The sequence below is a fragment of the Spermophilus citellus genome (genome assembly GCF_964194105.1).
Source record: "Spermophilus citellus genome assembly, chromosome: 1".
NCBI lineage: Eukaryota > Metazoa > Chordata > Mammalia > Rodentia > Sciuridae > Spermophilus > Spermophilus citellus.
The window spans coordinates 125,584,794-125,606,159 of NC_138182.1; the positions used below are offsets into that span (position 1 = coordinate 125,584,794).

The window sequence follows — 21,366 nt, forward strand, 5'->3', positions numbered from 1 at the left end:
CTCAGTGTCCCCAACTCACCTTGAAAAGAACTTGCACCACCATTTCTGTATCATTTTGGTTCATGGATCAAGGGCATCCACTGAGGAAGGTAACTACATAGAGAATGTGGATACCAGGACGTGGAGGTCAGTGGGAGCTATTTTAGGTGTTGGTCACCATACTGCCTTGTCCAGTTGTTGGACTACATGAGCTGTAAAGTATGTGGTGCCTGGAACACTGCTAAGAATTCAGAAGTTGAACTACATAAACTAGTCTCATGAAAAGTCTAGGCTAAGAGTCTGAACAGTTGGAGGCACCATAGTGGCCATGAGGAGGAAGGCCAAGCTCTGCCACTTGGAACTTTTGTGCTTTGAGCCATACATGTTACCTCTCTGGGTCACAATTCCTCCTTTAGAAGGACAGATGACTCAGTGCCCCTGCATAGGTTTATTAGGAGGATGAAGTGAGAACATAGTGAAGACAGGATTAAAAGTTCAGACATTTGGGTGACATCAGCAAGTTGACTGCTTAGAGCTACCTAATAGATGCCTCCTCCAACACATAAAAGGACTCAAATAATGAATGAATAAAGAGCTACATTTTGACTAGAATGTCTAAGGGAGCGTTATGGAGCATGGTGAGGGAGTTGGGGAGGAGCTGGTGACCAGAGAAACGCCAACAGCATACAGAGTGGAGTGGAGCACCTTGCTCAGCCACCCCACTTCCCAGGTGGGCTCAGAACCAAGACTCCTACCAGCTGAGAACCAAGGGGCCCCCATTGACACCTAGGGCCTGAGCTCCTACCACAGTGTGTCCTGGCCCAGGAGCCAGGAGGCACCACATCCCTCCATCCCTCATCATTTCTCACACTCACATAAATGATGGCAGCACTAGGACAGCAGCTGCTCAAGTCCAGGGGCAGTGTGGCAGCTGTGACCTTGGCACTTGGGCCCACAATGCATTCCTCATGACAGGGAGGCTGAGCCTGGTCTGGACGAGTTGCCACACTTGGCTCCTCAGCCGGAGAGCCAGCATTGTTCACTCAGTGACACCACACTTGTGCCATCACAACTCCTGCACTGAGACCAGAAGCTCTCAGGCATCACAACACTGGCTATAGAAGAAAAAACTGCAGGGAGACCACACTATGGCACCAGTCTAGGACCAAACCAAGACACCTGCCTAATTGATACCCAAGGGCTCATCTACAGGAGAAAGTCTTCCTCTACTTGAAAGAGTAGAGGAAGAGGTGACTGTTGAAAATTGAAAGAGGTGACTGTTCTACCTGATCACAGAAATCAATATAGGTACAAAAGAAATATGAAAAAGCAAGGAAACATGACACCTCAAAAGGAGCAGAATGATTCTTCCATAACTGACCACAAAGAAAAGATGGATGTATGAAAAAGAATACGAAATAATGAGCCTAAGGAGACTCAGTGAGCTATAAGGTAATACAGGAAGATAACTCAATGTAGTCAGAAAAACAGTTCATGGTCTGATATAAAAATAGATATTAAAAGATTTGGAAATAAAAAATAAAACAGAAATCTTGAAACTGAACAATTAAGTGAATGAGGTTAAAAATACATTGTGGAGTTTCAACAATAGACTATCTCAAGTGGAAGAAAAATCCTAAATTTAAAAATGGGTACTTTGAAACAATCAAATCAGAGGGAAGGATGAAGACAAGGAGGAAGAGAAGAAGAAGAAGAAGAAGAAGAAGGAGAAGGAGAAGGAGAAGAAGAAGACAGCATACTCAACTTATGGGACACTATTAAGTAACAAATTACCACATTAGGGTAGTAAAAGAGGGAGGAAAGACAGAGAAAGGCACAAAACACTTATTTGATGAAATAATAGCTGAAAATTTCCCAAGTCTTAGAAGAGATATGGATGTCCTGATTCAGGAAGCTCAAAGATCCACAAACAGATTCAACCCCAAAATTTCCTCTCCAGGCACATTGTAACCATGTGGTTACAGATCAAAGAGTGAATTCTAGAAGCAGCAAGAGAAATGTGTCCAGTCACATGAGAGATTCCCCTGAGACTATCAGCAGATTTCTTAGCAGAAACTTTGGAATCTAAAGAAAAAAAAATGGATGACCTGTTCAAGTGCTGAAAGAAAAAACACTGCCAGCCAAGAATACCATACCCAGCAATGCTATCCTTCTAAAATGGTGAAGAAATAAGGTCATTCCTAGACAAGGAAAAACTGAGGTCATTCCTTACCCCATCACATAATAAATGCTTTAAGGGAGGGCTTATGCTGGAAGTGGAAGGGCAGTAAGTACTATAATGAAAACATGAAAGTATAAAACTTAGTGATAGAGATAAACTTATAATCAAATTCAAAATATAGTGGTATACAAATCTTTCAAATTTCTATTATAAAGGTTTAAAGTCAAAATAGTCAAGGATAATGTGCCTAAAATGAGTTGTTATGGAATACAAAATATAAAAATGTAGATTAAAGTAACAGCGATGTAAATTTTGAGGGATCAAGGAGAAAGAAGAGTATTTATATGTGACCAGAGTTGGGTTCAATGTAGTCTACTCTTACTGTAAAAGTCTTTGTGTTTACCTCTTGGTAACCACACACACACACACACACACACACACACACACAATTATAATTGATACACAAACAAGAAAAAGGATCAAATTATAGAAATACAGAAAACCACAAAGGTGAACTAAAAAGAAAAGACAAAATAAGAAAAGATCTACAAATGACCAAGAGGTAAGAGTAAGCCCTTACCTAACAATAATAATCTTGAATATAAATGGATTAAATTTCCCAGTTAGAGTATACAGATGGGTTGGGGGTGTAGCTCAGTGGAAAAGCACTTGCCTAGCATGCATGAGGTTGTGGGTTTGATCCCAAGCATTGCAAAAATAAAAGCAAAAGATGCAGAGTGACTGAATGGATTTAAAACATAAGACCCCACTATATGCTGCCTACTAGAGGCTCACTTCCCTGTAAAGACAGAGAGTGAAGGGATGGGAAAGACATACCATGCAAAGGAAGCCAGAAGCAAGCAGGAGTAGCTATATTTCTATCAGATGAAACAGACTTTAATCAATAGCTATTAAATGAGACAATGCCATTACATAATGATGAAGGGTCAATTAAGCAAGAGACTGTAACAACTGTAAATATACATGCACTCAGCACCAGAGCATATATAAAGCAAATATTAATAGATAGAAATGGAGCAATAAACTGCAATACAGGGTAGTAGGAGACCTCACTCTCATTAGCAGACAGATCATCCAGACAGAAAATCAACACAGACAGACTAGAACTAAATTATACTACAGACCAAGTGAAACCAACAGATATTCACAAGTCATTTCATCCAACAGTAGAATACACAGTCTTCTCATCCGTACATTATCCACAGCAGAGCATGTGAGGTCACAAAACAAGTCTTAACAAGTTCAAGAAGACAGGTATGATATCAAGTGTCTTTCTACACCATAATAATACAAAACTAAAATAACCAGATCAACTTTGGAAATTTTATAAATACATGGAAATTAAACAACATGGTCCTGAGCAACCAATGGGTCAATGAAGAAATTAAAAGGGAAACTTTTAAACTTCTTTGGGACAAATGAAAATGGAAACATGTTATACCCAAGCCTGTGGAACATAGGAAAAGGGAAGTGTATAGCAATAAGTGCTTACATCCCAAAATAAGTCCTCAAATAAATGAAAATCATGCCTCAAGCAATTAGAAAAACAAGAACAAACTAAACTTGAAGCTGGTAAGATAAAAAATAGAGACTACACAAGCAATGTAGAAACCAACAAAATGAAGAGCTAGTTCTTTGAAAACACTACAAAAACTGACAAGCCTTCAGCTAGACAAAGAAGAAAAGAAAACTCAAAATCAGAGATGAAAAAGGAGACATTACAACTGATACTACAGAACCACTAAGGGTCATCAGAGACTATCATGACTACACATAGACCACCTAGAAGACATGGATGAATTTCTGGACACATACAAGATGCCAAGATTGAATCATGAAAAACCAGATCATCCAAACAGACCAAAAACAGTAAGGAAATTGAGCCAGTAATGAAAAGTAAGGCTTCATGACTTCACTGCTAGATTTGATCAAACACTAAAGAAGAACTAAAGACACTTTTTCTCAAACTATTCTAGGAAATTGAAGAGGTCAGAATACTTCCAACTCATTCACCAGGCCAGCACTTCCCTGAAATACAGACAAGGGACAAAAACCACAACGACAACAACCTCCCTCCCAGGGGAGGGAGCTCTTTCCCTTGTCCTCCGTCTCTCTCCTCTCTCTCTTCCACCTGTTGGTCCTTGAGACGCCTCGCCACTGCCAAGTTCCTCTGCAGTCTCCATCCAGACCCCCTGTTGCTGTGGGTGGTCTGACCCCTTCTCATGAACACCCAGCTAGTGACGCGAGGGAGTGGCCCCCTGGCTGCAGTGATTGGAGGTTTTTCTCCCACAGGGACCCTGAGAAGTCCTCTTCCCTGCCACCAGCATCCTAGGCAGCCGGTCCCCGTCACTAGAGAACTCTCACATGTCAAATCCAGAGGAACTACTATTCTCCAGCAAAACTGCCCATTTCTTCAACTTTATTAACTATTTTTAAATAACCACAGGAAAGTCCTCAGGGTAGTATGAACAGCTCCCATAGTCCCTGGCCCCAGCTGTCACATGTTGACACACGGTACTCCCCCTCCCCATCCCAGGTTTCTCACACTTGCACACACATGCACACCCATTGTCACTAGACTCTTTCTGAATCTTTAAACCACCTCATGATTTTACAGAATTATATGTAGCTTAACACAGATCCATTCACCACCTTCAAATACCTGAAGCCTTAAAATGCAGAGGGCCCTTTCTCCTTCATTCTCCTCTGATGCTCACAAGAGCTGTGAATTAGTAGGAAGAACAGGCAAACATGTCACCATCTTCCAGGCCAGGAAACTGGCTCAGGATGACCAGTGACTTGCCCAGGCCGTAAGGGGGAGGGTCCTGGTTCTGAGTCATTACTGCCTTCCTCAGCACCTGCTCCAGACATAGCTCAGTGTCATGAGAACGGGACAGGGCTGAAGGAGAAGAGCCAGGTCAGGGTTGAAGATTCAAGCAGACCGGGATCCCCTACCCAGGCCTCCCATCAGTTCTAGGCCTTTGGGGAAATCTCGCCCCAAAGGCCCTTTGCCTCATCAACTGTTACTCCTGTTCAGATCTGAACTCCCTCGTCATTTCCCAGAGAAGCCTCCCTGGGCCAGGGCAGGTTTCTTTGCCATATGCTCTTATATCAACGTGTCCCACCTCAGTTTCCCATTACAGCTATATCCACTTAAGTGATCCTGTAACTAGTCTCTGCACTCTGGACGAGGGAGACAGGCACTGAGGTCGTGGGACCCCGGGGCAGCCTGGAGATCTCCTGGCCCACCAGAGACCCTCAGCTCCCACCCATCACTACAGAGCAGGGAGGCCGGCCCAGCCTCGCCAGATTTCTGGTTTTCAAAGAAGCCAGAAAGTCAAAGTCTCAAATGGAATCTGGCTTTTTTTAAAAAAAAAAAAATAGTTATTTTTTAGTTGTAGTTGGACACAATACCTTTATTTTATTTATATATATTTTATGTGGTGCTGAGGATAGAACCCAGGGCCTCACACGTGCTAGGTGAGCACTCTACCACTGAGCCACAATCCCAGCCCAGAAATCTGGCTTGTTGAATGTTGGTAATTGGTTTAGTTGTTAAGCACGTGTCTGGGGACAGGATTTAGCCACAGTCCACCAGTTGGCCTTCATCTAGTTTGGACTTGAAGTTCCTTGAAGGGAGGAACTAAGCTGCTTCCTCGTGTGCTTGAAGCTTGGTTCCACTCCTACAGAGCCTGGCACAGAAAAGGCATTTAATATGGAGGGCTGCTGGGTGGGTGGGTAGGTGGATGAATGGACAGATGGCGGCATCAGCAGGTGGACAAGTGAAAGAATAAGTACACGTGGTCTTCAGACCACAGTGTTCCAGAACCACCCAGCTGGGAACCGCTTCTGGTCCTGCCAGGGCCCCACAGTGTCCTGACCCACCTCTTCTGCCCTCTGCAGAGAACCCATGCCTGGGGGAGGTGGTCCGTGAGGCCATCCGCCGCCAGAAAGGCTACGCGTCCTGTGCCACAGCCTCCAAGGTGCCCATCATGGAATGTCACGGGGGCTGCGGGTCCCAGTGCTGCCAGCCCATCCGCAGCAAGCGGCGGAAATATGTCTTCCAGTGCACGGACGGCTCCTCGTTCGTGGAGGAGGTGGAGAGACACTTGGAGTGCGGCTGCCACCCGTGTTCCTGAGCCCCGACCACTGCCTCTCAGACTCCAACTTGTGGGGTCGGGGACAGCCACGGGCCCCTGTAGATTTCGGAATGAAGGAGAGGGAGCAAAAGAAGAAGAGAATATTAAGTATATTGTAAAATAAACAAAAAAAATAGAACTTATTTTTATTATGGAAAGTGACTATTTTCATCTTTTATTATATAAATCTATCACGCCGTCTGAGTATATGTACTATATCGTGAGTTATTTTTACCGAGGTTTGTTTTGTGTTGTGTATTTGTTGTGTTTTTATAAACAGCTGTTTAAAATTTTAAGATTTAAAAAAAGACTAATAAAAATGTTTTAAACAAAAGGATAAGAATAATGAAACGAGAGCCGGCCTGAGGAAGAAAGAGGAGCCTTTGTTTCCCAGCACTCTCTGCCCTGCCTGCAGGGACCAGGACCTGCTTACCTGCTCAGGAAGCGAGCAAGGGGAAGAGAGAGGAAGGACTGTTCTTTGTTTCTTGGTCTTAACTCTTTCTTTTCTCTTCCTAAACACGCTTGCAGCTTTTAACAGCCCAGGTTGTCTATGCCCAAGATGCCCATCTCTTCCCAGAAAAGCTTCTGGAGGTTTGGCTGACTGCCCATCTGCCCTGGGGGCTTCGGGGTCTGAGCCCACAGGAGACCCCTTTTCTCCTTCCTGGATGGCCCTGGTTTCCATTAGAGGACTGGCCATTTGAACTTTGCCCAGCACTTAATCTGGGCCTGTTTTGCTGAGTTTTGAAACAGCTGCTCTTACCCTGCCCCTTCTGGGTCCTCCTGGTGAGTGGAGGGAAGAGGGCATGGCAGTCCCCCAGGCCCCAGGCACTGGCTCTTCCCCAGAGGGTCCCAGCCCATCCTCCACCCTCAGCCAATTCCACACTGGAATGCAATAGCAAGAGAGGAGACAGTGAGGGCTTCTGCAAGAGGGAGGCCATAGCCAAGTCTGCCCTCAGCCCATAGATGTCCAGCCAACAGGCCTCTGCCACCTGTCCTTCCGGCCCTGTCATGGGGACAAAGACCCATTGTCTGCCTGCAGCACTTGCCAGTGCCTATCTGGACAGCACCTCATCTGTCAACCCTGCTCTCCAGGGAGGGTAGAGCAGTAAGCCCATTTCAGACAAGGACACTGGGTCCTGCCCAGGCTCTGTAAGTTGCCATAAGTCAACCATCTGGCAAGTGGAGAGCCAGAGCCGTAGAGCAGCCCTGAAGCTCCATACTCTTCTCTGAGCAGGTAAACGGGAGGTTCAGGCAGGCACCAGGAAAGGAAAGTGGATGCTTCCCTGCTCTTCCCTTCCAGCCCCTGCTCTGCCTTGTTCATCCCTGACTCTGTCTTCCTTTACACAGAAGAACTCTAGAGAACTGTGTATCTAGGAAACATGAGCAAAGGGAGCTTGTTTGGTCTCTGTTCCTAAAGGGCCTTCCCACCCCTTCTTCCACTTCTCTCCCCTGCCCACCCCTGCCCCCTCGCACCCCCAGTGCACGTCTCCAGGGTCCCCACTCTTTGCACCAACCTCTGGCTCCTGGCTCCACCCCTCCTGCCAGGAGCTTCCTCTGCTGGAGCTTCAGGAAGAGAACTTGGGACCTTCCAACTCAAGGGCCCCAGAGGAGCCCCACTGCTCTGTGAGCATTAGTGGTCGGACAGAGACTCAAGGAATAAAGAAGAGAGGAAGGAAAGGAAGATGGAGGGACACAAGGCAAGTGGGAGACAAGACAAGGTAGGGACAGATGGAGGCATTTACTCAAAATATGCACATGTACTGTATCCAAGGTGCTGCACCTCACGATGGGCTTGCTTCCAGTGTTCACAGATGTATTTAGTGCTCACTGTATTAGACATCAGATATCATTCTAGTTGAGATATGTATATGTATTATATGTATAATACATATAATATATAATACATTTAATTCTCTAAACAACCCTTTAATAAAAACGTTATTAACCCATTTACCAGTTGAATAAACTGAAACATAGAAAAGTGAACAAAATTGTCCAAGAGAAGATGGTTAATGAATTGCACAGCCAGGATTTGAACCCAGGTTGTTAGACTCCAGAACTTGCTCACCTAACCACGCCACTTCTTATGAGAAAGAATGTGTTCTGCCCTTAAAGAGCCTTTGGTCTGGGTCAGAAGCAATTCCTTTATTGTATGTAATAGTTCCCTAATGGCAGTAAAAAGAGGGGGCTGTCCAGAGCAGGGAATTTCCAGTCCTGGGTCTTGGAGGAACAACGGTTGGCCAGGGTCAGGAAAGGGAGCTGAACTTTCCTGGGAATGCCTTTTAAACAACGGTGGAATGTGGAAAGTCCTGGTGCAGGAGTGTGAGACACACTGGGGAGCAGAGAGATGTGGGGTGGAGGGAAAATCAGGGATTCAACCACAAAGAGCCACACATTCCAGCCACAGAGAGCCAGAGGGTTTTGGGGGGCAAGAGACTAGCAAAACAGGGTCTGAAAAAGGGACAGAACTGGTGGCAAAGTAGAGAAAGGCTTGGACAAGGAAATGAGCAACTCTCACCAGAGTCACCTTGGGGGACCTGGTTGTTGACTTTGAGGCTAGAAAACACTAAGTTCAAGAAGGAGCCCAGAAGTCTTTAGGTAGCTCAGAAGGAGCATCCTGGGATTTATCCAACACTCCTCCTACCCCCCATGCCCCTCCAAACACCCCCACCCCGCAGGTGGTCCTGCCCTTCACTACCCTAGCTAGCCTCTCCCTATCCAGCACAAAGCCCACTCAGCTGCCCCTCAAGGGCCCCACCAGGGGTGGCTGATGTTCTGGAAGGACTCAGCAGGCTACTGGCTTTCCATCTGCTTCCCCCCAGGACCCAGGCCTCCCTCCCCAATCAGCCCCTTTGCTCAACAGTGAGCCAGATCTGTCTCTCAGCGTGGTGTTGGTGGGGAGGGGTGGAATTTGAGCCTCCTCCTTAATTTAGGAAGCCCTGACTTTAAGAAATACCAAATGCAAGGACTATTAAGAAAAGTCCTTCCTAAAATGAAGTTTCTCTAACAAATTAAGTTTTAAACTCACTCTCCCCTTGAGCAGCCAAATTCTAGGAGCAGAAATCCCCATGATACAGGGAGAGTTCAGTCAGTTAGTTTGCACCTGAACGTACTCTTTAACATTTGTGTAGGGACACGCATGAGCAGAAGGGACCACTTAGCTCAGGAAAGGGGAGGAGAGAGTCCTTCCAGACTCATCCAGGGGCCCTAAAATAGCTGATGAAATGATGTATTTAAAAGCTTTGTAAAATATAAACTTAAAACCTTAAATGTAAGATGCTGTTATTACTGTTGTCATTGTTGTTGACAAACTGAAAGGTGCTTTGTAGAAGAAAAATTTGTCTTTTCAAACTCACTTTGTGGCTAGAAAACACTAACTTCAAGATGGAGCCCAGAATTCTCTGTGGTAGCTCCGAAGCACAGCCCTGGAAGAAGTATGGTGTTTCACAAAGAGGAAGAGAAAGGAGGACAGGGGGCAGAGAAAGAAAGGGAGCCTCCCAGGGCCAGAGAAAGAAAGGAGACAAGCCCTCAGGTGACTCTTGGAACCCAGGAATGGTCAGGATGGGGCTTGAGCCCAACTTGTCCTTCACCAGAGATGAAGCTGTCACCAGACTGTCGTAAGGCCAAGAAGTCAGCCACTGCCTCTGTTGGAAGCAGAAGCCCATGGCAGTAACTGACCTGATCCCCAAAGACTCACGGGACCCCAGATACCAGAGCTGGAACCTTGGGGTTGCTGGGGGTACGGAGACTAAGGATCAGAAAAAAGAAAGGAGTGGAGAAACCGTGCTGCAGACCAGAGGCAGAGAGAGAGCCAGGTATCCACTAGGCGCAGGTCCTCCTATCACCGCATAGTGGTATCCAGGCAGAAGGAAGCCCAGGACGGACCCTGCAGCACAGAAGTGTCCTGCGCCTTCCCTGACCACCTCTCAGGGTGCTCCCAGATGGTCAGGAAGCTGGGCACAGTCTGCCTTGGTGGCACCACCCATCTCTTTTAGTGTGGCTTAAACAGTGCCAGTGGAGACACCCAGAGAAGTTGGTCAGAGGTGCCAGCTAGCAGGAGCAGGAAAAGCAGACCTGGGCATCGGCAAAGCTGGTTTCTAACCCAGCATAGGTTCTAATGGGAAAAGTTTCAACCCTTTTTAAAAACGATGTTAGAGTGTTGCTTCTCCATGTGGAATAACTAATGTGCATTCCTTTCCCCACAGACTGTCATTTTCTGATGTCATTTAAATAAATGGATGAGTCACAGAGAAGCTACCAGAGGCTCTCGTGAAACCATACTCAGCCCTGCTATGCGACGTGTGCTTTCTTTTTACCCCTTCCGTACAAGATCACTGCTCACATGGAGTTGGGGCAAGCCCGGGGTGGAATTGGTTGATAAAATCCATTTCGTGGACCACAACATGAGAAGAGTGGATCCAGAGTTCCCCCAGAGAAATGGAGACCCAACATATGGCTTGGGGTCCGCAGGTCAGGGCTCCTGGGGTGACCAAGACCAAGTCCTGGTCCTCCTGAGGGAGCATGTCAACAACAAACAGGGAAAGACATGATGACAGCAGCAGCAAATCTCTGCGGACACCGGAGCAGAGGAGATGGCAGAACAGCTGTGGCTGCTTCACCCACTGAGGTACGGGCCTCTGAAGAGCTGGCACCTGGGGGTGAGGAGAGTACCAAGGAGTGAGAGAGGGCAGTCTGCCACACAGCGCTTGCCCACATTGCCCTGTGGGGTGCTCCTAGGGAGATGGTGCCCAAGCTTGGGCCAGGGAGCTCAGTTCTCAGCCCCTCAGCCCTGAGGACCCTCGAAAGGCTGTGGACATCTGAGGTGAGGGTGGCCATGGGTGTGGAGGCCTCACGTCCCCTCTGTGGAGACCCTGAGGAGAACCCGACACTGGCAGGCAGCTGGTGCACCAAGTGTGGGCCAAGGGGCCAGGTTCAGTGGCTCCAAGCCTGTGGCTCTCCTTTTCTTGATGCTCCCTAACCTGGACAGGGCCACACCACCCAGGTGACCTCAGCAGCGATCAAAGACCCACTTGACATTAGTTTCACATCTTCCAATGTGAGGACATCCCATGGGGTGGGTGGACATTGAACCGGGTGTCCTTGCAGGGACACTGTGGCCCAGGAACCCACAACCTCCATTTCCCATGTTCAGACCAGGAGCCCCTCCTCCAGAACTGGACCTAAAGGTACAGGTTGAGATTCCCTAATCTGAAAATCCAAAATCTGAAACATTAGGAGAATGACATGGTGCCATGAGTGGAAATCCCCCAATTGTTAAAAATAGCGTATAATATTACCTTCAGGGCTGGGGAGCACTTGCCTAGCATGTGTGAGGTCCTGGGATCCATCCCCAGAAACCAAAAGAAAAAAAAAATCACCTTCACGCTATGTGTATAAGGTACCTTGGAAACAAAAACATACTTTGTTCTTAGACTTAGGTCACAGCCTCAAGATATCTCATTATGTATGTGAAAATATCCCAAAATATGAAAAAATTCAAAACACTTCTGGTCCCAGGAATTTTAGGAAGGGATTCTCAGCATGTCTATTGCTATCTCTCAGTTTCCTTTCCTATCAGTCTGTTGCAGAGATTTTCAGCAGAGATTTTTGGACATTCTGGCAGTATCTGGAGACATTGCTTATTATATAACCAGACAAAGGGCACTAGGGACATCTAGTATATAGAGACCAGGGAGGCTGATAAACATCCTAAAATGCACAACACAACCTCCTCAACAGAGAATTTTCCTGCCCAAGATGTCCATGTTGCTAAGATTGAGTGTCTCTGGCTTAAGCTAGTCAGAGCCTTCCCTGAATATCTGGATGGAACCACTTACCAAAGAAGTGGGGAGGAGTCCTAAACAGGCAACAGACAGCGACCTCCACAGGATATCTTGGTTGGAAGCCATGGCAGGTGCTTGTGCTTGAGCACCGTTATGGGTGGGAAGCTGGGGAGAGGCCATTTCTGGCGGTGGGGACCACCATCATCCTTTCGCCATTCTTTACCCTTAAAAGTCAGGGCAGATGGGTGCAGAGAAGTGGGTTCTGGATTTACTGAGCTTGTGCTTACATGGCACTTAAATAGTATGGTGGAGCAGGTGACAGTTGCCTTTGCACCTGCAGTCGGCAGAGAAATGCAGAACAGGACATGATAGTTTGGGTGTTGAATGCCCCCAAAGGCCCACATGTTAGAGCTCAGCTTCAGGGTGGACTACAGGGAGCTGGTGAGAGCTTTTGGAGTGGGGGTCTTGTAGGAGGTGCTCACATCATTCAGGGTGTGCTTATGAAGGGAGTGTCAGACTCCAGCCCTTCCCTTCCCCTTCCTCTTTACCTTCCTGGCCTCATGGTGAACAATTTTGTCCAATACTCACTCCCCACCATTGCCATCCAGCACCCCCACCAGAGGCCTAAAAGCAATGACTCCATGAGATCATGAACTAGAACCTCTAAAACTGAGCCAAAATAACCCTTTTTTCTTAATAAGTTAATTATTCCAGGTATTTTGTTACACTGATAGAAAGCTGACTAATGCAGAAGATTAATAAAAATGTCATCTCTACATTCTGAAACTTTACTCTTGGCCCTTTCTGAAGAAGGAGGAAAGGTCCACCAGGTTATCAAATCAAGACTGAGGGCTCAGGAATTATCTGCAGAGGGAAGTAAAGGAATGCAGTTCAAAGCCACAAACAATCCAAACTCAAGATGCGGTGAGGGACATTGACTTGATTCTCAGTCATTGACGGCAGGATTAACCTTGCTATGCAGAGTAACCTTATAAAGTACTTCAGGGACAGATGCTCTTAGCTCCCTACCAAGGCTCTATAAATAGACTTTGTAAATGTCCCTCTTTTTCCAGTCACTGTGGCAGGCAGGACATAAGCCAGCTTGGGGGCTTAAGTTGCAGGAGAGTCTAGGTAAGCAGGCTGCCGCCCCTTCAAGTCCACCTGCCCTGCGGACCACATTCTCTCCCCGACCCTGCCGCTGGACTTTGGCAGCACCATGATCTTGAGCTCCCCATCTTAGAAAAGAAGGATGGTAAGACTTAGCATAATCAGGACTCAGTAGACTACAAGTGACAAAAATCAATTTGAATCACTGTAAAGCAAAAACGGAATGTGCTGCCTCACGTGCTGGAAAATCTAGGCCAGTACTTTTTGTAGCAAAAATGAGTGTTTAAATCCGAGAGCTCACACTCCATCACTAGGGCTCAGGTCTCTGGCACGTGCTCAGCTTTCCCCTGCCTTGGTTTCTCAGGAAGGACCTCCTCACAGACGGCAAAGTGACTCCTAGTAGCTGCAGATCTAAAGCTGGACATACTACAAATTTCAAATCCAGAAGTGAAGAACACTTCTCTTGACGATCCTTCCATGAGATGTCCCAGAACTGGGAGTCACTAGCTGATTGGCCTGGCTTAAAGCAAATGCCCATGATGAGACCAAACATTATGCTCAAAGCAACAAGAGCATTGATAGGTCAAGCCTAATGGGAGAGAGGGAACGGGATTATCCACCAGGACCCAGTGGAGTTCACCCCAGGGATGCAAAAATGGTCCAACACATGGAAATCAGTAAACATGAGACCTCACACGAACACAGTGAAGGGTAAAAAAAAAAAAAGGATATATATATATATATATAATAGTTGAAGAAAAAAAACATTTTATAAGATCCAACATCTCTTCATTTTAAAAACTTCCAACAAATTACAGATAGACAGAATAAAAGCAACATCATGCTGAATGGGGACAAGTCAAGAGCTTTGTGCTTAAGGCTGGGGACTAAACAAGGATGCCAACTTTCACCACTTCCATCAACATGGAACTGGACATCCTAGCCAGAGCAATTAGGCAAGAAAAAGAAAGAAAGGCATCCAAATGGGAAAGAAAGAAGTTAGAGAGCCCCTGTCTGCTGGTGACATAATCTTATACATAGAAAACCCCAAAGATTCCACCAAAATCATTGTTGCAACCAAGAAACAAATTCAGTAATAGTGGAGGATACAAAAGTGAACATATAAAAATTGATAGCATTTCTACACAATAATAGTGAACTAAAATAAAAATCAAGAAAACAAGGCCATTAAAATTGCTACGAGAAAAAAAAAAGAGAGAGGAAAAACTTGGGAATAAATTTAACCAAGAAGGTGAAAGATCTCTACGCTGAAAACTAGAAAATACCAATGAAAGAAAGAAAAGCTGTGCATGGTGGTGCATGCCTGTAATCCCAATGACCCAGGAGGCTCAAGAAGGAGGATCACAAACTCAAGGTCAGCCTCTGCAAACTAGTGAGACCCTCTCTCAATTTTTTTTTTTAATTTTAAGGCAGGGTTGCTAGGTGAGTAGCTCAGTGTAGAGGACTTGCCTAGCATTTGTGAAGCCTGGGTTCCATCCCCAGGAGGAAGGAAGGAAGGAAGGAAGGAAGGAAGGAAGGAAGGAAGGAAGGAAGGAAGGAAGGAAGGAAGGAAGGAAGGAATCGAAGATGACACAATAGATGGAAAGTATTCCATGTTCATGAACTGGAAAGATCAATAGTCAAAATTTCTTCTAGTCAACACTATCAATTCAATGCATTGAAATACCAAGGACATTCTTCATAGAAATAAGAAAAAAACATTCTAAAATTGTGTGGGTCCACAAAAGACTATCCAACACCATGTTGAGCAAAGCTGAAGGCATCCAATTGAGCACACCAAAAACACTACAGTCACAGTAATAAAATAGTAACAGCACAGTGCTGGTATTAAAGCAGACAGAGACCAATGAAGCAGAAGAGAGTGTCCAGGACTAAATCCACACATCCACAGCCAACTGATTTTCAACAAAGGTTCTGAGAACACGCCTTGAGGAAAGGGCAGTCTCTCCAAGATAGAGTTTTGGGAGAACTGGAGATACACAGGTAGAAAAATGAAGCTGACACTTATTCACACCATATACAAAAATCAACTCAAATGGATTAAAGACTTAATGTAAGACCTGAGGCTATTAAAACAAAACAGGGGTAAAGCTGCATGGCTTTGGTCTGGGCGAGGACTTTTTTGAGTAAGATCTCAAAAGCACAGGCAGCAAAAGCAAGCACAGAAAAGCAGGGTTGCACCAGAGTGGAAAGTTTCCACACCACCGAGGAAACAATCAACAGACTGAACGGACAACGAGAGAATGGGAAAAGGACTTGGAAACCGTGTAGGGGATAAGGGGCATTCAGAACGTGGAAGGAGCTCAACAGCAAAACCAACGAAAACCCCAAAAGTACAACTTAAAGACGGGCAGAAGAACTGATTAGACCTTCCTCAAAAGGAGGTGAAAAATCATTCAACTTCACTGGTCATCGGGGCAATGCAAACCAAGACCAAACTGCTCCAGAAAGAATGGCTATAACCCAAAAGACAAAAGGTGATAAATGTGGGCAGGATGTGGAGCAAAGAGAACCTTTACACCCCATGGTGGGAATGTAGAGTAGCACAGCCATCGTGGAAAAGGCTACCGAGGGTCCTCAAGAAGTTACAAACGAAAGAACCAATAACATCTCCTGGACAGTCAGTAGGAGTGCCTGCCATGCTTCCCTCCACCACAGAGGACCAGAGCAAGTTCAAAACCGCGGCTGTTCTACTGGAGTGCTGAGGCTGAGCAGCAGGGTGCTGGGGAGGAGGCAGAAACATGGAGAGTGCTGAGATGCACCATGGCCTGATAAAGAGAACTAAGCACACACTGTCTGCCATGCCATCCCTCAAGATCAATCCTGGACCAAGGAGGACTTCGACCAAAGGGGGAAAGGAAACAGGAGACCCTGGTGCTTACACCACAGACCCCTGAGGCACTTATTGATGGGGAACCTGTGGTCCTTAAAGGCCCTTAGACCAGTTAATGGAACCATCAACCTGCCTAGCCACTGCATTGCCCTGGACAAAGAGCCCATCCCACATGGTGTCCTCCTCCACACGGGGCTTTAGCTATACATGTCTCTTAAGACCAGGCCCATATGGCCTCCTGGGAAGCTTCCCCAGCAGCTCCACCAACCCAGCCCTGTGAACCAGCCAGAAGGTACCACTCACATGTGCACAACCCCAGGAAGCACCTCGGTGGTTCACCCTGAACAGCTCAGCCTGCAGGGGTTCCCAGAAAACTGTTGACCAGCCCCACTCACCCACCACCTGCAACAGAAGCAGCTAGGTAGTCCTGTCACCTGCCCTCAGCCCTAGGAAATAGCCAGGTGACCATATCCATCCTTCCATGGCCCCATTAGAAGCTGGGTGATTCAGCCCCATGGACTTTGAATCAGCCCTGAGTGCTCAGCCCACCAAAACCCCCTAGATGCAGCCAGGTGGTCCCACCCACTCATGACTCCGAAACGTAAGTGGGCAACCAGTTCTGAGCTGCTCAGCCCATAGAGGCCTAGTAAATCAAACAAGGGGCCTCCTCTACCCACCCACCCACCCATGATCCCAGGAAACAGGCAAGCAGCCTTTTCTGAGTGGCTTAGCCTGCTAAGATCTCCAAGAAGCAACCCACATGGCCCCACCACCCTCCTATGGACACAAGAAGCAGCTGAGTTGTCTATTCTCAGAAATCCAACCCAACAGGGCCCACTCTCAGCTGCAGAAAGTAGATAGGCAGATGTGCCTGTGCCTGTGCCTGTGAAGTCACCTTTACAGCCCTTGGACACTTCCAAGTGCCCCACCAACAGGAGGGTTCCATCCCTTGTGACCTTGGAAGCTGATAGGCATACCCACACCACTACCAGGCATGTTAGGCTATACTCACCTGGGCCCCCGGTGTGGCCCCAACAGCATACAACTCAGCAGAGCTGATGGACACCCGAGCTCAGCATACCACACTCAGAGTTGCCAGCGAACCTGCCCTGCATGAAGGAGCTGTAGCTGCACTGGGATACAACCCCTCAACCCCACAGCCTAGGCCACTGAGGCACCTCTGGGCACCAACAACATTGGCCGGGGCCAAAGAAGCTACCCAAAAACTGTATGGCAGAGCCCACCTGGAACCCAAGCAAACACAGCCTAGCCAAGCAACACACACTGTCAGAAGGAAGTCTTTTCCTGCAAAAGCCATCCCCTAAAATTGGTGGAGGCAGCTGGCCCACCAGATGCTCAAACACCAACATAGAGACATCAGAAGAACTGGAGGGCAAGGTGACCCGACACATCCAAATGAACACAGGAACTCAGAGAGAGGGGGTCAGTGGATTCCTGACCAAGAATTTTAAAATGATGATAGTTAAGGAAAAGAAACTTAATGATATGCAAGAGAATATCAATGAAATTAGGAAAAAAAATCATAATATGAATTACAGCAAAGAGAGATCATTAAAAAGAACCCATCAGAAATCTTACAGCTGAAGACCTCCATAAGTGAAATAAAAAATATTATTGAGAGCCTCAATAGCAGAATTCATCAGGCAGAAGAATTTCTGAGCTTAAAAACAGGTCTGTTGAAATAATTTAATCAGGTGGTTTTCAAAAAAGAAAAAAAAATCAAAGGAATGAAAGAAGCCTTTGATATATATGGGACACCATTAAGGAAGCAAGCATTCCCATTATAGGAGTTCCAGAAGAAAAGGAAAAAGGCATAGGAAACCAAGTAATTCATCCAAGTAATTCCTGAAAACTTTCCAAGTCTCGGGAGAGAGATGGACATTCTGCTCCAGGAAGCTGGAAGGATCCCTGATGGATTTGACCAAAAGAAATTCTCTCAGAGGCGTTTTCTATGCATGTTGCCAAAAGTTAGGAGTCAGAGAGAGAATTCCAAAGTCAGCCAGAGAAAATAATCCAGTCACTTCTAAGGGAACCTCCATTGGATGGACAGCAGAATTCTCAGCAGAAACCCTACAGGGCAGGAGAGAATGGGATGACATAACCAAAGTTCAGGAAGAAAAACAGGGTCAACAAAGATGACTAAACTCAGAAGTGAAATCCCTCAAAAATGAAGGAGACATGAGACTTTCCAAGACAAGCAAAAACAAGGAATTTACCACCATTAGACAGAACTTATAAAAGTGCCTGAGAGAGATCTAGACTAGCTGCCAAAGGGTGACAGCTACATCACGGGAGCACACGAACGTACAGATCTCATGCGTGGAGCAGATACAGAATAAACTGAACCAAGGATGTGAATGGCCTTTACAATAAAATCATGAAACACGGATGACAGAAAATGAAGACGACAGACACAAAAGACTGACAGATGCTTCATGTTTTGGAGGAACTGTTAGATGGTGATTCTACCAAACTGATCTACAGAGTCCAAGCAATCCCTATGGAAATGCCAAGGATACTCTTCACAGAAATAGAAAAATTGCTCTCCAAATCTGTCTGGAAACACAAAAGATGCCGAATAGCCAAGCAGGAGGCATTACAATATGTGGCTTCAAAATACACTACACAACAACAATAACCAAAACACTGACGGTTAGGTACTGGCATAAAAAAACAGACACACAGACCAAGGTAACAGAACAGGAGACCTACCAATAAGCCTAGGTACTGTAGCCAGCTGCTCTTCAACAAAGGCAGCAAGAACATGCACCAGAGAAAGGAAAGTCTCTCCAGCAAATGACTCTGGGGCGCTGGGTGTCCATGTCCTATGCAAAGGCAGAAGAAATAAACTAGACCCCTGACTCTCAGCTTCACAAAACTCAACTCAAAATGGACCAATGATCTAATGTAAGGCCTGTTAAATACAAGAAGAAATTATAGGGGAAGCACCTCAGGACACTGGTCTTGGCAGAGATTTTTTTTTTTTAATTTTGGATAAGATCCAAGAGTACAGGTGACAAAAGCAGAAATACACAAACAGGATCATAGCAAACTAAAAAGCTTTTTCTCAGCAAAGGAAACAATCAACAGAGTGAAGAGACAGCCTACAGAAAGTGAGAAAATATCTATAATCTACATGTGTGGTAAGAGGTTGGTAACCAGAAAAAGAGAGGAAAAACAACAGCAAAACAAACAACAACAAAATCTGATTTCAAAATGGGTAAAAAATCTGAATAAACGTTTTTCAATAGACGTACAGATAACCAATAGGTATATTTAAAAAGCTCATAGCCAGGCGCAGTGGTGCACACCTGTCATCCCAGCAGCTCAGGAGGCTGAGGCAGGAGGATCGCAAGTTCAAAGCCAGATTCAGCAACTTAGTAAGGCCCTAAGCAACTCAGCAAGACCCTGTCTATAAATAAAAAATTATAAAAAGGGCTGGGGATGTGACTCAGTGGTTAAGTGCCCCTGGGTTCAATCCCCAGTGCCAAAAATAAATCAATAAAGAGGCTCAATATCATTAATCATCAGAGAAATGCAAATCAAGACCACAATAAAATATCACCTTGCTCTGATAAGAATGGCTATTACCAAAAAGAAGAAAAGATAACAAGTGCTGGAGAGAATAAGGGGAAAGAGAGCCCTTGTGCACTGCTGGTGGGAATGTGGATTAGTTTAGCTATCGAAGTGTGGAGAGTTCTCAAACAATTAAAAACACAACTGCCGTAGGTTTCAGCCACCCCCCGCAATGGGCACACATCCAAAGGAAATTAAATCAGTGTGTCGGAAAGAAAACTGCACTCCCATGTTTACTGTAGCACCATTCACAACAACCAGAAATGGAAACAACTTAAATGTCGACATGTCTTATTCTGGTGGATGCGTGACTAAAGAGAACGTGGCAGATGTCCACAGCAAATACAACTCAGCCATAAAAAAAAAATAATGGATTTATGATGTTTGGGACAGTGTCATAAGGAGCCTGGATAGCACTGTGTTAAGTAAAATACAACAGGCACAGAGGAACAAATACTGAATGACTCACTGTGTGGAATCTAAAATCTCTTAGAAGGAAATAATAAGCAAATGACCTCTTAGAAAGGAAAATAGAGGTTTTGGGAGGCTGGAGAGGGGAAGAAACAACAAAGAGGGGTGGGAAGGGGTTAGTCAATGGATCCAAAATGTGTGGTTAGGAGAAATAAGACCTAGTGCTTCATTGCCAGTAACTGAAGCCAACAGCAATGTATTGTATATTTCAAAATAGCCAGCAGAGAGACTTGGACCACTTGCACCACAAAGAAATGATAAATGTTTGAGGTGAAAGATGCTCATTTACCCTGAGTTGATCATTACACAATGGAGGCATGTATGGAAATATCATCGTCCCCTATAAATATGTACAATTATGTGTCAACCACAATTAAATTTTAAAACTAAAAATGTAGCTCAAAAAAATCATCAATAAAATTGGAGGTGGGGGAAAATGGAAGGACAGAGTGTGAAGGTCCAGGGGAGAGAGAGAGAATCACTGCTAAACCTGCCCTAGAATGAAGTGGAGTCAGCTGAAGAGGGACACACCCACCTTTCAAGTGTGTCACAGGTGGCCCTGTTCCAGTGACCTTGTTTTGAAAGTGATTTTATCTTCTGTCTCCTCTTGATGGTGGTTGATAGGATGGACAAGCCACATCTGGAGAAGTGGACGGTTGCCTGGTTCTAGGGGAGAAGGTGAGCGCACAGGAGAAAGTGAGAACGTGGCGATCAGGGTCCTGGTCCTCATGATTGCACAGGAGCACACCCTGCCTGTGGAACGAAGGCAAAGCTGCTGGCAGGCTCTGTTCTCCCCATTTAACCAACGAGCGAGAAGAGCAGAATCACACAGCTAGAAATGGCAGAGGGGCGATTTCAACCAGGTGGAATGAAGACCAACGTCCACCTTCTTCCCACGAGGGCACTGTGACTCCCACGTAACACGTCTGTCTGTGGATGTTTTCCCACACACAGTGTGAGACACGGGAGCTCCTGCGATTAAGGAAAGCTGATGAGCTGACTAATGGGGAGACTGAAACCAGACCTGGAATAAGAGCAGCTGCTTCCCCTACACCCTGATGGCTGCAAACCTGACATCCTGCAGGTTTAACCCCAATCCTCACAAAATTTCTGTGAGGTAGTAAGGTCATTGCCCAGGTTTCCACAGCTAGCAAACTCTCCAGCTGGGGTTCAGACCTGGGTCTGAGGTCGCTGTTTTACCCTGCTAGCCCACCTTTACATGTGAGAGTAATG

General features: G+C 45.9%; 1 protein-coding gene across 1 annotated transcript in view; it reads left to right on the top strand.

Annotated features, from left to right (window-relative positions):
• The window catches only part of SLIT3 (slit guidance ligand 3), a 575,787-nt gene extending 564,862 nt beyond the window's left edge, over positions 1-10,925 (top strand). Inside the window, exon 36 of the mRNA XM_081292656.1 lies at positions 6,086-10,925. Coding sequence (XP_081148782.1) covers positions 6,086-6,321 — 236 coding nt within the window. The 3' untranslated portion in view covers positions 6,322-10,925. The remainder of the gene's footprint in view (positions 1-6,085) is intronic.
• The last annotated feature ends 10,441 nt before the right edge of the window (positions 10,926-21,366 follow it).